The sequence below is a fragment of the Olea europaea genome, chromosome 19 (genome assembly GCF_002742605.1).
Source record: "Olea europaea var. sylvestris chromosome 19, O_europaea_v1, whole genome shotgun sequence".
Taxonomy (NCBI): domain Eukaryota; kingdom Viridiplantae; phylum Streptophyta; class Magnoliopsida; order Lamiales; family Oleaceae; genus Olea; species Olea europaea.
Window position 1 is genome coordinate 13257019 of NC_036255.1, and position 17095 is coordinate 13274113.

The following is a 17095-nucleotide window of genomic DNA, read 5'->3' on the forward strand; positions in this document are numbered from 1 at the left end:
AAAGATGAATTCTATCTAAAGTGTTTGTAACAATGGTATAAGAACAAGGGAATTGATACTTTTACACTTTAGGATGTATATAGGGGTTTACACCTCTTCACATCGAGAGGGACCCACATAATGTATTGTACGTGGGCTCCTCTCCATCCGAGGGGGTGTAAACACTTATGTACACCATTATGTACATTAAAATACTCCTAAGAACAAAGACTACTTTTTAGAAGAAGAAGTTCTATGCGAATAGAACGATTAGGGCATCAATCCTTTTTGTTGCAAATGAGGTGACCTGAGGACTGTATTCAATAGAGCCTAGTCGTGAGGCGCCTAACTAAAGCTACGAGTCTCTGTGCATGTCGATTCTCAAAAGACTATATTTGTAGTCTCAAATCATTCTTGGAAGCCAAACACGTTACACACGTTCTTCTTACAAGCCAGTTTTTAGACTTGAATTCTACCAAATGTGTTCGTAACATACATTTACTTGAGGTCAGTGTCTGCACATGGCTGAACAATCTCACAACTATGAAATTTAGATCAGCAGAATTAAGAGGACTCGGGACAAAGTATATCTTTTGCAGATTAATTTTATCAAATTGAATACACAGTACATTAACTATAGTTTCAATACTTACTGAGGGAAAAATTTGGAACATGGCTGTGATATTTGTAAGTAATCTTTTGATTTTCATCTGGATCAGTATAATGCAATGTATACAATGGAACCAGCTATTTTCCCTATACAACAAAACAAAGTATTCAAGGATCGACTCGAATCATCAACATCTGTTTTGTAGGTCGGAATGCCGTTGACAAAAGGACTTCACCCGTTCCAGCCCTTCTTCAAGTGATGATGGCTCAACAGCGAAAGTGATTCGGAGCCAGTTTTTTAGGCCGACAGCAAGTCCTGCAATACTCAAATATTTCACCAAGATAAAGCATTCCAGATCTTTCAATTTTGTATCTTTCTTCGTTTTTATTACAAGTTACAAGAGCATATATTATGAGAAAATTTGTTTTCTCCATTTATTCGACAACATAAATTGAAGGGCCATTACTTTGAAGAATTTTTCTCTGGAGATCGGTCATACAGGAAAAGAAAAATATGAAAATTTTGCATCACTAAATGAAATGCCTCTTGCACCTGGCTCTTAGTTAAGACCGCCTACTCCCCAAGAGCTTAATACATTGATGACATGTTCAGCAAGGTAAGAAAGACGAGAAGCTAAAATCTTTTATAATGTAACATCATGTCCTATCTAGTACTGCACACTGAACATACCTGGAAGAATTATGACCGATTCCTCTTTGGCCAGCTTGAAACAGAAATCAATGTCACTTGTAATATCTTTCAGCAGGGACAGATTCAGCTTCACCTAAATTTTTTAAAGAAATCGATTTACAATAAGACATTGCTTCTCTATGAGAATCTACATACTGCATGTATTACTTACCATGACAGCCATTGACCCTTCTGGTTTATAAGGGCAACATATACAATGAATCTCCTTAATCTTTTCAAAGCATATATCTGATGTTTGCTTAAGCATGTTGATGGTTTTTCTGAAGAACACCTCGTGTGTTTGCTCAATAATAGTTGGAACTGCTGCCTGGCACACGAATGAAAAAATAAATAAATAAATAAATAAAACACTCGTGACTCGGCCATGAATTATTCGCATAGTTCAGTTCGTAATAAATATAGAACAACTGCATGAGCATATGAATGTTAAAGTGCAAACCTGTATAAAGGTTGCAGGACCTCCGCAAATGTCGGTGTACTTCTTAAGACGCTCAACAAACTGAAAGAGAAAAGGCAGAGGCCAAAAAAGAGATGGTCAGTGTCCATTTATCCATATTTATATTGAAGTAGAAGCTGAGAACATTCATGGTCTATTTGACAGGTAGAAAATAAGTTAAAATCTTGTCAATTGTAACAAACCTTTGGGGATTTCAAGCTCCCATCGGGATCATTCATAACCAACCAGCCAAGGCGCCAACCAGGCACTAACCATCTCTTTGACAAAGACCCAAGAGTAATCACGGGTGCAATGGATCCAAAAACCCCCATGGGAACAAAAGCATTAGCCCCAAAAGCAAGGTGGCCATAAACTTCATCAGCAATTATTACTACACCAAGCTTCTTCGCAGTTTCAGCAATCTAATTTCAGCGCACAAAGATTTTTAGAATAACATAATATTACTAAGCATTTATACACAGAAAAAGAAGCTCAAGATCCACACCAACCTTATTTAAATGTTGATATGTGTAGACATTTCCACATGGATTCCCTGGATTTATAATTACCATTGCAACAGTACTCTGATCAGCCAGGGCTTCAACAGCTTCGAGATCAACCTCCCATCCCTTATCGGGAACAAGATCATAATACCGAATCTCAAGATGTCTAAATGTGGCACAAAGTCCATAAATTGGAAAACCCGGTCTTGGAAGCAATATATTTGTACCAGGCCGAGCCAAAATCGACAGTGTTATTTCAATAGCCTGTGTACAACCAGCAGTGAGATAAACATCATCTGATGATAACTTGTAAGGAAGATCACGGGACAAATATTCTGCAATTGCCCTGTTTGGTAAACACAGCATAATAGAATGAATACTAGAAGGAGAGAATCTAAATATGAAACTTGGATGCGAAGACAACAAATTTATGGTTAAGATAAACTACTGAACAGACTGTATGAACAGTGTGGTTCCAATTACTCTTAACATAACCGTTACACAAAGCACACTTTTTACTTGCACTTCACATAGACAACGATAACCAAAAGATCTAAAGATCAGCACCTTCAGTGTTCACTTGTCCGAGGAGCGACTATACAATTTCCCAAAGAAATTAAGGTTAAAATGCACCATTAAACATTAAGATGGTGAATGCATAAATTGTTTGTGATTGAAAGATTAGATAAACCCAATTGTGGTAAACTTAGAAAATTGAAAATGCAGAGCTTCACAAGGGGAAATATAACTCGAAGTTGGACTGCAAGAATGAGATAAAAAAGCAGTTTAGCACAAAAATTCCTTGCCCAGTAAATTAATTTCTTTCATTTCAAAATGAAAAGTCAAGAAACTAAAGCCTAAAAAAAATAATAATAATAATAAAATACGAAACACATGCAGGAGTCCCTTTGCCAAGACAATTAATTTACAAGGTCATAGCTCAAAAGTAATTATACACAAATCTTGATTACTGCATCTGAAATTACTGACCGAAACTGTGTATCAATCCAAACCCATGTTAATTTCAACTATAAATGGCTAAACACTTGCATGCATGAAATGAATTTAAAAAAAATAAAATAAAAAAAATCATTACTTTCTGGTTGGAGCGAGTCCAGCAGTGGGAGAGTAACCATTAAACTTAGCAGAACGCAGAGCCTCCACAACAGCTTCTTGAGCAACATCAGTTGTATGGAAGCACGAATAAGCAGTTGGGTCCCCAATTCCCAAAGAAATCACTTTTCGATTATCATTGCAATCAGTATTACCCATCAACAACCCAATGATCCCTTTAATAGTAATATTATTTGGAGTTTCAATATCTAAATTCTGCTTCTTCCCATCCTCCATTTTTTAGGTGGCTATTTTTTTTAGGAATCAACAGATTTTCTTGAAATTCTGTGTGTGTATGTTTTAGGGTGGGTGGACGTTTTGTGCATTGATTTGTTTTGCGTGTTGAGAATGGAACTTATATGTGTGGTTGAGGGTACTACACGCTCATGCGGCATAACCGGGCAAGAGTCGCATGTTGTTTTCGTTATATTCGAAGTTGTCTTATATAAGGTTAGCGAAGGACCAGTGATCATGAGAGGAAAAGAAAAACAACCGTGCTACAGTGCCCACCTCGGGGACCGACTCGGGGACAGGGGGTTGAGGTGGCATCACCTCAGCCCTCGATTTCAACTTCAATTTTCTCTTTTTTTTGCAGATCCAATAGCCGAGGTGCTGCCACCTCGGCACCCTGTCCCCGAGTCGATCCCCGAGCTTGGCCACATTGCATTTTCCAAAGAAAAAACGTTAGCAGAAAACTCTGCGAAATACACGGAATAAATGTTATGGAAAAAGCTATGCTTTGTTTTCACAAAATTTTTACAGGTGTTTTTTTTAATTTTTAATTTTTTATTATACACGTGTTGCCAATTGATGGAGAAGGATAATAGAGTAACGATGTTTGTCCAAACTCAAAGATTAGGAAAAAATAAATTGACTTAATAGCAGATGATTGAGTACTTATTATTTATATTTTTCAAACAATTTAATCATATATTGACGGGTGCGTATCCTATTTTTAAATTTGTTCTTTATCTGTCGTATATCATAATTAAGGACATGTACTACGAGTACATGTCCCACTTATCCCACCTAGAGGGCGTGCCACTTGGCCTTTCTGACCCAAGCATGATTCGATGGAAAAAGGATGTATGTACAAGGGTTGTTTTCACAGAATTTTAACAGTGCAATTTTTTTTTTTCCTTTTTTCGCTGACTACCAATGAAAAACTAACTCTGCATTTGTAAAAATTCTGCAAAGTAATCCCTCTAAAGCCCTGTTTGTCACCCAATACTGGTAAGAATTAAAGAGTTTTGAATAGTATTATTTGGAAAATGTGTGATTAAAAAGTAAGGAAAATTTTATTGATTTGTGTATCAAATATTTTATTATGTGAATGTGTAATGAAGAATGATACTGTAACAAATAATTTAAATTTTTAAAAGTTGTCACTAAGTGTAGCACGATTCAATTGTGATACTATAAAAAATAGTAACTTCATCTTCTCAATCTTGGAAGAACAGAGTTTTGATTAGTGATTAAAATACTGCTATCTTTGCACATAACGAAACTCTTTTCGTGGCACATTAATTGAAAAAACTACCCACTTATCAATTTCAAATCATGCCGTAATTTTATCATAATATAAACATACGTATCTTTGGGATTCCTACGAATGAGTCAGCATACTACACGAATTCGGGATTAGATCGAAGTAGCCAAGATCCAGACGCCTCTTTGCACGAAATAGATCCATATCCTGTTCTTTTGGAATATATATAATATTGGATGCAATGACCTTGTAATATGTAAACATCCTTATCCAGGCAGGGTTTCTTGACACGGAAATCCGCTTTTCTTTAGAGGTTTTTTCTTCCACACGGAACAGAAATATAGTGACAAAATCAAGAACTAAACAACAACAAAGTAACAAAGAAGTCACCACATTCGCGAACAAGACAAATCATGCACATGATTGTGAAATAGACAGCAACATGTCTTTTACAGAATATAAAATGTAACTTTATTTTAGATAACAAATTATATCTTCTGTGTATAAACTATTTATTTGCATCCACGACTAATAGAACTTGAGAATGAAAAGGAAAAGGCCTATATTGTGTTCACAAAGCATGAATATAGAGTGGTCTTGGTTTTTCAAGTTTCTGCTACATTGTACATTCACAACTCCATGAAATTGAACTTTTATTACATCTAAAAGACATTTGCATCAAAATTTGTAGTTGAAGAAACAGTGATCACCCTGACTTTCACGGACATAAAATTTATATATGATGAGTTTGTTTCACTCATGATTTTTGCACAATTTTAGCTTGATTAAATGCTAGATCTTGTGAGTATAAAACGTTTTTGATGTGTTTGTTAGTGTTGTTTTGAAGATTAAGAGAAGCGATGTGAAAAGAGGTATTAAAGTGGACGAAAATACCAAAAACACGGAATTGGGGCAAAAAGGCGGCGCTTAGCGCTACGAAACTGAAAAAAAGATGAAATTTGGACTCGAGAGGCAGCGCCTAGGAGCCACTACCGTAGCGCCCAGGCGCTACGATTGAATATCTAGGGCGTGTTTTTTTGGGCCGTTTTTAAATCCATAAAAACCCTACTTCTACATAAAACGGAGGGACACCTATAAATACATCGTTCTCATACCTTTGAAGAGTTCTTGACATATTGGAGAGAAGACAACAAGAAGGGAGATTCAAAAGAGAAATTCAAGAAGATTAACACCAAGCAATTGAAGATTAGAAGCATTCATTGGAAGAAGAAGGAGATCTTGGTGCAAAAATTCTACTTTTTCTTCTACATCTTTATTACAAACTCGATGATGTATTCTAAGACAAATTCCCACTTTTCTTCTTGTATTATGAGTAGCTAAATTCATTGTTAGGGGAAATAATGTAACCAATTGGGATCTTTTACATTCTCTTATTAAGACTTTCAGTTTTTAATTATTCCATGTGTTGATTTTGCTATGAGTTGAATGCATTAAATTATTTGATCAATAATTTGATGATTTTTGTGAATTCTTTACAAATAGAGATATGAATTTAGGATTTAGACCATGTAGTAAAATTCAGTACATTGGTATAACGAGTAAAGATACCTATACCATTTATTGTGGTCATAATTAAATTCCTAAGATATAGAACTCGTTTAACTAAATTGAATTTGCATAGAGATATGAAATTTAATTAGTTGAATAGGCTCAATGAGAACTCAAGAGGGGTAAATTGAATACAATAAGAGAATTCGACCGAGCACTATATTAAAATTGAGTTTTAATTTGAGATGTAAAGGTGATCAATTGGTGAAATTATTCTACCATAACATCCATTCATTATTTGATTCTCCAACCAATCGTGAGAACATTTATTTATTTTCTAGAATTTAAATTAAAACCTAGATTTTACAACCTTTAATTTATTTTAGTCAAATAGTATTTAAAGAAAAATTGAATTAAGTGCTAAAAAATAGTCATTGTGGGATCGACAATCCGGACTATTAGGTCCACTATTACTTGTTACGGGTTGTACACTTGCGAAACAAAATTTTACAACAATATCTATAACTTATGCTTGATTTCTCTCCTTAGTACCTCTTATGCAAGCCCAATCATCCATCTTTGACACCGTGATGTCCTCCAAAAATTGAGAATAATGTTCAACGACACAAGGAACCTACATAAGAAATTAATGTAATATCAAATCCGGTCCAAGACTCTAAGCACTTAGTTCTGTTTTACTAGAAACCCGTTATCTACTGCAAGATAGTCCTTGAATGAAGAGAATATTTTTTAATTATAAAAATGAAGTCCAATTTTTATTAATCTATCGTTTTCTCATAATTATTGTTTTATCATTCTATATTTAATTATCTAAGTGCTTGTTTGATAAACTTTATTAAAATTTTATCAACTTTTCAATTGATCAATCTTCAATTTTAACCACATATTTCAACTACTTTCATCGACATCTGTTAAAGACTTCTATCAAAAGCTTGGTCAAACAACCTCTAAGTTTAAAGACATCGTGATCTTTTATAATCTCGTATCTTTATTGTGTTATGCCTAATTTTTCTTGACCATTGCTAACTAGATGACAAATGCAATATTTACCAAAAGTATTATTGTACCTGCTCGGATATGATACCAGAGATGCCAACCAAAGCACCTGGTTTTGCATAAGAGACAATTGCTTCGGCCAAATCTAGTAGAGGATACAATAGTATATTTGCAATAACCACATCATACTTGTTCATCTCAGCAATGATCCTTGCATTGTATAAGTCTTGTGTTCTCATGTCTTCGCGTGAAAATCCACTATCCAAGGCATGATCATTCTTGCTTGGCATTAGACTTAAAAGAAACTTGTCAGGTCCTATGTTGTTCAGATCAGCATTTTGTCGAGCAGATGTAATTGCTAGGGGATCTATGTCAAATCCAACTGAACGATCTGCACCGAACTGCACTCTCCATAAAATGATGATTAATAAATCAGCTCAATAGTCATATCATTTGAAAAATACTAGCTAACAACAAAGCCACCTATGGAACTAAGCATTGTATACATATTAACCCCTGTTTGTGTTCGGATTAAAATGAGATTTGGGTGGAAAAGATATTTTGGAATATTGATTTTTCGGAAAAGTTTGGATTTATGTGTAACATTATATTATGGGAGAATGTGGTTGGAAATGAGTTTTGAGAAAATGCAGTTATGAAAAAATGGAGCCCAAACAAGGGCTAAGTGGGAAGTGAGCACTGAGCAGTACATAACGGATTCAATTAGGAACTTTCTGAACAAAAGAAAGCCTGGCTCTATCAAGAACTCAAATGAATTGAACAATTATATGACAAATTTGGCAATACACTCATTCTACTAGTCCACCTGAAGAGTTGTACCATTCAGATGATATGCAATGTGAAATTTTCATTACACACACACGTATATAATATAAACAGAAGCATTGCAATAAAAATAAAATAAAATATTAAAGTATTTTAATTTTAATCCTTAATTATCCCAACTTCATTTTCTTCAATAACACCGCCATCAGTTTCTTTATTAGCATTAAAAACTCCACTCTCCAACTATGGCTCACCTCAAGCAACCTTACACCTTCAATGGTATTAAGTGATTCCCCAACAATGTCCTATATCTTGGATTCTCCTTTTGAATAAATACTTAATTTTCTTGATAAAACATGCAGACTGCTATGAATAAAAATCACTTCTTGAGCTCATCGTGGAGTTATTTTATTCATTCTTATAGAGTGCACAAAAATAGTAGGTCATCCTTGTTAATTAATAATTAGTGTCTATTAAGTAAAACAATTTTCATCTATTGTCAAAAATAATATAATAAGTTTCAAAAGAGTTTAAAACCTATAAAACTCTTTTTTCTTCATGTGTCCTAAGGTGTCCAATACATATTGAAATTTTTAAAAATAAAAATATTAGAAAACACGTATCTAGTACGTATCGGAGAGTGTCCAAGCGTAACCAAGCTTGCATACGTATGACATACAGGTACGCATTAAGTTTACAAGTATCCCTGCATCTTAGTGAGAATATCAATTTGAAGTGGCCATATGCAATAATCCGGAAATATACTATATTTACATAAATAAATTGGCATCAAAACAAAGCTGCTATTGACCCATCTTAACTTGTAAGACGCTGAGTAATTTGGAATTGAATTGGTTTACTCTTTTATCTAAGGAAAAATGGTTCTTTTAACCTGTAATCCGGAAATATATAAATAAGTTGGCATCAGAACAAAGATGTTATTGACCTATCTTAACTTGTAAGACGCTGAGTAATTTGGAATTGAATTGATTTACTCTTTTATCTAAGGAAAAATGGTTCTCTTGACTCAGACGATATTCAGATGTAAACATGGCTTGGCTTGTCCGACCTTATCCTTATACCTTGTTCATGTTTATGAAGAAAACTCAACCTCAATGGGCAATTTGCTTTGAGAACTATAAATTTTGTAACATTCTATATTGATAATTTTCTTCAGAAAAAAAAGTGGATTTTTTTAGTTCTCAGTTTATAAGCACCATCAGCATTTTAGGTGCAGTGCTTACTTACCAAGTTTCATTGTTCTACATCGTCTTTCTGTAACAAAGCAGATCCAAGATATAAAATACCAAGCCTAGAAAAGTTCCCGTTCTAGAATCAGAGAGAAATATAACTCTTAATCGTGTAAGCTCAGTATTTTAATTAGTTTAAAGAAAGATTTCAAAAATCCACACTTAACTTATCTTCCACCTCAAAATTACCTCAAAAAGTTGTCTTGGGTCATCATTACCATACTTTAAAGGATGTCCCTCAATTATCCAATAAAAAATAACAAGCATGTTGTATCACTAGCCAGATTAGCTTCATAAGTTGATAAAAATTTCAAGTTAAAGGCTCTCCGCATCAACAAAAGTCAAAAGTTTTAGAACAGATGCTAAGTAAAGAGCGAAATACCTTAAGTGCTGCAATTGCAAGAATACCAGATCCTGTGCCGTAGTCCAGGAAATATTCTCCTCCTTTTATCAAACTTTGTAGCAGCAATAGGCACAATTTTGTAGAAGGATGTTCCCCAGTTCCAAATGCCAAACCAGGGTCCAGAACTATATTTATTGCTTGTACATCCTGTAAGTTCAAGCACACAAAATTGATGTATGTAAATAAAATTAATGTTTCCAGTGGTCAAACTTCATCACTGTAAATTAAAAGTAGGATTCATGCAAGATTAAAATGTGTCATCTTTAGTAAAAAGAACAGTTGGGTTGACATAAAACAAAGAAAGGTGGAAAATCAAGAGCGTGCACACATTGAATGCAGAAGAAAGCTAAGGAACAGTTGCAAAGTATTGAAATCAGCAACAACGATAAAAAAAATGTAAACAGAAAACAAGTAGAAGCATACAGGGGGTTTTCTCCATTCAGGCACAATCCAAAGTCCCTCTGTAACTTTCACGGGATGAAAAGATTCCTACATAGAGATAATTTTTACAAAAGTTAATGAGTAGACCTCAAGATTTAATAGCAAGTTTGCAAAATAGAAAAAAGCTTGGAAATTCATCATCGATTAAGTAAATTCTAGCTTATGGATTTATATTGCTTTGCACAGAATGAAATGTCATGATCAGCAAACTTATAAGATTCAAAAAATTAAGTAGTAAAGAGAGTTTATAAGCTTAAAGTAGGGAAGGAAAAAGAAAACAATGGGATAAATCGGAAGTAACCTGAGTTTGTTTAATCCAATCAGTATGATCATGCATCTCCACTTCATAATTGGGCATCTCTCTCAGGCCAATTGAATCTGCGGCTTGTGAAATGCATTCCTTTACATCCTCACTTATAGTAAATATAGAACTGATCTTCATCTGCATATAGTTGCAATTTAGGTTATCCAACAATAAAGCAGAAATTACCATAGTGATAAGGACAAGCAATAACTAAAAATGTCATTCGCTACCTCGTCGTTGTCCCCGTATGATTCTTGTTCATCAATGGTGACAGAACTAGCTCCAAAACACAAAAGGGCCTCCGAAAGCATATCCTAGTAACGACAAAATTAGTCTTGTAATTGGATAATTTTATTAGTGATAACAATTGGGAGGGGAGGAGAATTAGGGTAGCTTACACAAACATATTTCATGCAAGTTATTCTAACGGAGAGGTAAGGACAAGCGAACGAACTCTCACTAGTCTCGGTACTTTCCGAATTAGAAGTTGAGGGTATGGTTGAATAATCGACGGTAGCAAAAGAGCGACTCCATGGTGGCTGGTGGAGAGCTACTTGGGTGGGAGTTAAGGCAGAGAACGGGAAGCGTTTGGGTGAAGTGCGACGGTGGATACGGCGGCGGACGGAAAAGAGAGTGGCGGTAGAGCGAGACACCAGGTGTTTGAAGAAATGACCGCGAAAAGAAGTGAGTACGACTGACATTTGGTAAACTCCTTTGATTTTTAGTTTTTTTGATAATTTGGATCAGAGGGAAAAAAATAAAAAATAAAAAACACTTTATTTTTTTTTATTAAAATATGGGATAAAGGAAGCCAATTCGAAGAACAGACAAAAGAGAAAGATAATGGTATTCACGGCGAACCCATTAGCTCTAAGCGTTCCTGAACCCGCTTTCGAGTCCTGGCTCCGAGACTCCGGCTACCTAGAAATCCTCGACGAGCGGACCTCCGACCTCCACCGCATATCTGCCGCCACCGCCACCACCACCAAGCCCCATAATTCCGCCGCCGGCTCCACTTTCTCTTCTATTAACTGTAGCGGCTTCCTCTTATCACTTTTCTCCCGCTTTTGGACCCTTTTCTCGCTCCTCACTTTCAACCCCTTCTCCAAGCTCGTCGCCGATGACTTCTCCGGCGACACGCCGTCTTGGACCCTCGCGTTCTTCGGCTCCTCTAATTCTTACTCCTTTCCAGCTTCTCCTTCCCAGGCCCGCCTCCGTGTCCAAGAGAATGTCAAGCGCTTTGCCCGCAATTACGCCTTACTCTTCATCGTGTTCTTGGCTTGCTCTCTGTAGTTACTCTCTATCTCTCTCTATGCATATATGTTTTTGTGGTTACAAATTTGTCGGAAGAGTGTTTTATTGATTTTAGTTATTTTTGGGGGTTTGAGCTCGACTTTGAAAATTTTGGCGAAGAAACTGTTATTTTACTCTTTCTTTGTTCTGGAGTAAAATATGCATTTATTCTCTCGCTCTATCTCGCTACATGTATTTTGAAGTTTTATTGATTTTAAAGCTGGCATTTTTTTCATCATATCTGGCAAAGATTTAACTTTTACTGAGTTTTATTCAGTTATTTGTACATAAAGGTTTATGGTATAAAAGGTTCGCTTAGAAGAATATGGATGTTCTCTTAATTGTTTATATTTTTCATGTTGTCAGTTAATTATTGATAAGTAAAGGTTACTGGTATATTAAGGTTGAATAAAACGATTTTTTCATCATATGTCTATTCCAGTGTCTTCTGGATCGTTCTCATTCTTTGATCTGTAATGTTTTCATGTTATAGTTACTGTATAAATCTGTAAATACAATGGCAGATATCAATTGCCGCTAGCTCTCATTGGGTTGATATCATGTTTGGCACTGTGGGACATATTTAAGTTTTGTGCTGATCGGTGGGAATTATATAGGCGCCCTTATCTCAGACAAACCTTGCTTCATATTGCGCAGTGTGGTGAGTTGAGTTCATTTTTCTTCAAATTGAATTCGAGTTTCCTTGTTTGCTGCATTTGTTGGCTGGAAGTAATCTAAGTTCTGCATCGTTGGATACAAACCTGCAAGAAGCAGATGAATGAAATCTGTTCTTAGACACAATGAATAGAACTTGTATATCTTTGTTCCCAACAGATGCATGATTAAGCCATTTAGTTTTTAGGTATGTAGATGAAGGGAATAAATTTATAAATCATACAAAATAACCTAATTACATGGCAGTGACTTTGATGGCTCGAAAGTATTCCCTTTGGGACAATGGCTAGAGCTTAGATGTTCCAGTGTTGCCAGTTTTAGTCTACTATGAATCAGTATAGCTTTACTATTGATGAGGACCATATGCTGATTAAATAATATCAGTAAACTTAATTTTGTGACAGTGGCTTTTTAGTAAAAGTTGATACATTGTTGACTGTGTTATAGTCCTTCCATGAATATGAATTTGTAAATACACATTCTTGAACTTCTGTTATTTTAAACTTAAGTTTCGTCAATTAAATGGAAATTTGACTTTCATTTTACTTGAGCAAGAAAACTGCTCAATTCAGAACTAGGAAAAAATATATTGTAATTCGCTCTGCTAGAAGAATGGCCACTCTTTTTCAGTTCAATCGTATTGAACTACCACCATTTTTTCTTCTCTTACTGTTTTTCTAAGGGAAGAGGAGGGGTAAGTGGGGGTGGTTTTATCAGGTAGTCTTGCTAGAAAACTGACCACTCTTCTATTTATCAATCTGATGATTGAACTAACAAGTACCATCAGTTTCTCTTCTATTTTTGGTGGGGGTGGGGTAGAGTTGTGTTGGTTTATTCCATATTACAAAACATGTCAAGTGCTGATTTCTATTTATTGGTTTACATATCAAATTGTCCAGAGTGAGTTAAACATATTATCTTCCCATGAGAAGATTGGACCACATGCGGATATGCTTATTTCAAGTTTCTGCATGGATATGGAGCATGTAAGTTGCCCATTTGAGTTATAAAATGACACAAAAGCTTGTTTCCACTGAAAAGTCCATATTACCTGAAGTTGAACATAAATATGATATAATACAAGCGAAACAATGACTGATACCTTTCCCAAGATATGAGATTATATGTCTATCATAGAATTATGACACCACCTGTCTTCAAGTTTAATGGTGAAAGGCACAGCTTATGTCAAGTGGAAATTTCTTTGCTACTGGTGGCTGGTGATACCAATAACTAGCTGAGTTTTTAACTTTCTAGAATATAATGTACATCACCATCTTTGAAGTGTCATCTTCTACTTCATCTTCTTTTTGAAAAGGTAGGATGCATGGGTCTTACTATAATTCCAAAAGAATTCCACAACTTGGGAAGTCAATGGGACTTTGGGTTCCTAATTTTTGTAGTACAGGTTGTTGTTGGAAAGGAGCACATGCATGATTGAGAAGTTTATAATAAAATGGCCTTTTTGGTCATCATGACTGATGTTCTGAGAACTTAGTGCTGGTTTGTGCTTTGTTATTTGTGTGTAATGTATTATGAAATAGTGATTGATATTGAAATGTGTGGTTAAAAAAGAAAGAAAAATTTTTGATTTATGTGTAATATTATTTTAATGAAGAATCTGTGGTTAAAAATGAGTACTATAGAAAAAATAATGTGGTAAAATGTGAAAGAAAGGAAGACAAGCAAAGCCTTAATCTGCAAATTAAAATTTTCAAGTGTTCTAAAGCGTGTTGCTCTTATTGGTGAATTATCTTCTGCCCTTATGGGCTATATACAAATTTGATGTCATTTTCAACTTCTCGTTTAACGCTGTTTTCAGTTTTCTGTATCATCTTCAGAAAAACCTAAACTGTGTCTAAGTGTACAGAATTGACTTCCTTGCACTTCTACGGAGAATTTGTTTGAGAACTGAATCCTTCTGTATCTTTGATTCTCTTGTTCCAATTGAAGGAACCTTTTGTAGTATTGTTTATGTCAATATATGATCTTCACAGCAACACAAGAGTTTTGTGCATAGTATTATCCCGTCTACAAAATGCTAATCAAGCCTCCTCGTCCTCACAGCAACTGCAGTTATTCTGTTCTTTTCCAATGTCCAATTGGCCCTCTTATGTGCTGTTGGTGTCAGTTACGCAGGTTTGCATTCATTACCTTCTGCTGGCGCCTTTTCTATTTCACAGGCATTCGGTGTTACTGAGATATTTGTAAATATTTTTGCAGTCTTTATTTTACATGCCTCGTTTAGGAAATTGACCCCTGCAAAGCAATCTCAAAGAGACGGAAATAGAAGGATCGACCAGAGATGAAGATCATGCATTTTTAATCGAACACTATTCTTTGCAATGTGCTGCTGAGATGAACCGCTATCACTATATCCAATCTTGTTGCCAGCCTTTCAAGTGAGTAGTTGCGGTACAGCTTAATCTCTAGTTTAGTTTTCTGTGGTAAAACTGTAGTCAATCACTTTTGATTTAAATTCACTTATTTTCATGAATTATACAGCATTTTTTCTGCTTTTATGCATGAGGAGAGAATTTTATAATTATATTATATTGTATAATATATTGCCAATAATTAGAGGTATAAATCCGGCTATACTGGCCTGAGTCTGATTGGTTTTATCCTACATCTTGATATTTATATTCTACCCTCTCCATAAGACCAAGATAGACTTGTTTCCATTTTCACACAAATTAAGAAAATGAAATTAATATTCTTGGAAATGTAATTACACACACACACACACACATTAAAATAATGATTGAAATGAATAGTTCATATTTGTTGATAACAATGTATATTTAATAGGGTTCATTGGAAGGGCTCTGCTACACGGATAGGGTCACGTTGGCCCCATCCATCCATCTTTTTCCTTATTAGAAAATTAAGAAGTTGACTATGCCTTTGTTTGTGCCCCATTCTTTTGAAAAATAAAATGCATTTTTACAACATTGTTTTAATATCATTTCAATCACACATTCTTCAATAATATAAGTACACGTAAGTTCAAAAATTTTCCTTATTTTTTAACAACACATTTTTAATTGATGCGCTATTCAAAAGTTCATTATTTCCTCTAAAATGGGGCTCAAACAAGGGTTATATTATCAATAGGAAAAGTAACTTATAATCTGGGACATGCGATAAAGGAAAGTAAGTCTATTTTCATGAGACGAAGGAAGAAATTTTTCGTCAGTTGAGATAAAGTTTTGAGGTATACAAGAAGTTAGAATTCGTATTTTATTAATAGTAAATCAATTTTAATAATACTTGTGTAATTAGCTTCAAATATCTATATGGAACATAACAAACAGTGGCGAATCCCGGATTGGAAGTCAGCTAGGGCAGGCGCTAGTTGACCATTAACCCGTCAATAGTCAACGACTATATAGCGAGGTCATTTATTAACATTTAATTGAATAATATTAAAAATTCTTCGATCTATATGTAAAAGCACAAAAATGTAAAAATCATATACATGTAAAAATATAATTTGATAGTATTAGAGGATTAATACACAGGCTCTTACCAGACATATAACGATTAGTATGTAAGTATTATTAGATTGTTTAAAGTTATTTATGAAGTACCAGAAAATTGAATATTGAGTGCATCATCTCTAAACATACATGTGACGCCTCTAAAGAAAAGCTTCTCATCAGTCACAAGTAAAACTGGTAAAAGGAAACCTAAGTTGCAACCTAGAGTCTAGAGAGATTGAATTTCTCAAATAAAAAATTATTAGGGTGTGTTTGATTACATTTATTTTCCATGGAAAATATCAGTTTTTTATCCAAATTTTCACTTTGAGTGTTTGATTGCTATTTTTTTCCATGGAAAATATTTTCCAACTTTTGAAAATATGCCTAATTTTCCTTGTTTTTAAGGAAAATATTTTCCTTGGGTAGAGGTGGTTTTTATTTTCCACAAAAGATGGAAAATATTTTCTTTTCTAGGTAATATTTTCCATGTCAATCAAACGCACCCTTATAGTTAACCCCATAGTACCATGAAAGTAAAATTATCAACTAATAAGAATTGAACATACTGTCATTGGCTATTTGCTGCATCCAGCTTTTAACGTCAATTGACGATAGCTGCGACCCCTAATAAAATGTTGCCACTTATCCATTTATGGAATTAGGCAATTAGGTAAAGAGTTTGCACATTTGGGGTTTCAATTGGAGCTTCAGCCTTTCCCAATCGCCTTGTGATTATTAAAAAGTGAATTTCTTGTGCATGCATTTAGGAAACTATTATTTGGGTTTTTATTATTTTTATGTAGGCGAGGGGGCAAGCTTACTAATATAATCTCACAAATGCAACGATAAACAATGATGCTTTATTCTGCCCCAGCTAACTTTGAACATTATTCTCTATCCCCATCCCTCTATAAATCCCCAGAGGTTTCAATTGGGATTGAAAATTAATATTTTTAACAGAAAAATCGAACAAATTCTTCAGAATTCGCAACTCAGCAAGATATTACTCAGCACATTTCTATTTCTTAAGTTTTTCTACACGAATAACCATATAATTGTTTGCCCCATTTGCAGTTCTGGCATACTCCTAA

At 34.7% G+C, this 17095-nt stretch overlaps 3 protein-coding genes across 5 annotated transcripts; 1 reads left to right on the forward strand and 2 right to left on the reverse strand.

The window, feature by feature from the left end:
- Window positions 1–556: 556 nt before the first annotated feature.
- Window positions 557–3769, reverse strand: LOC111368893 (probable aminotransferase TAT2). The gene is made up of 7 exons (XM_022990400.1): window positions 3336–3769; window positions 2246–2585; window positions 1940–2158; window positions 1740–1799; window positions 1452–1607; window positions 1280–1373; window positions 557–904 (listed from the first exon to the last, which is right to left on the reverse strand). Exons 1-7 carry the CDS (start codon window positions 3587–3589, stop codon window positions 777–779), a joined length of 1251 nt encoding a protein of 416 aa, XP_022846168.1. The 5' UTR covers window positions 3590–3769; the 3' UTR covers window positions 557–776.
- A 2975-nt stretch (window positions 3770–6744) lies between these two features.
- LOC111368894 (ribosomal protein L11 methyltransferase) lies at window positions 6745–11252 on the reverse strand. Its single transcript, XM_022990401.1, has 7 exons — window positions 10950–11252; window positions 10782–10865; window positions 10549–10689; window positions 10230–10295; window positions 9786–9953; window positions 7439–7768; window positions 6745–6984 (listed from the first exon to the last, which is right to left on the reverse strand). Exons 1-7 carry the CDS (start codon window positions 11250–11252, stop codon window positions 6877–6879), a joined length of 1200 nt encoding a protein of 399 aa, XP_022846169.1. The 3' UTR covers window positions 6745–6876.
- Window positions 11253–11340: 88 nt separating this feature from the next.
- On the forward strand, window positions 11341–15107 carry LOC111368895 (PRA1 family protein H-like). Of its 3 annotated transcripts, XM_022990402.1 has the most exons (4): window positions 11351–11840; window positions 12369–12505; window positions 14587–14658; window positions 14743–15107. In XM_022990402.1, the coding sequence occupies exons 1-4, from the start codon at window positions 11395–11397 to the stop codon at window positions 14826–14828; spliced, it is 741 nt and encodes a 246-aa protein (XP_022846170.1). In that variant the 5' UTR covers window positions 11351–11394; the 3' UTR covers window positions 14829–15107. The 3 variants fall into 3 exon arrangements, with proteins under 3 accessions (XP_022846171.1, XP_022846172.1, XP_022846170.1); XM_022990403.1 differs by lacking the exon at window positions 14743–15107 and having other exon boundaries at window positions 11341–11840; window positions 14517–14638; XM_022990404.1 differs by lacking the exons at window positions 14587–14658; window positions 14743–15107 and adding an exon at window positions 13419–14102 and having other exon boundaries at window positions 11342–11840.
- Window positions 15108–17095: the final 1988 nt, after the last annotated feature.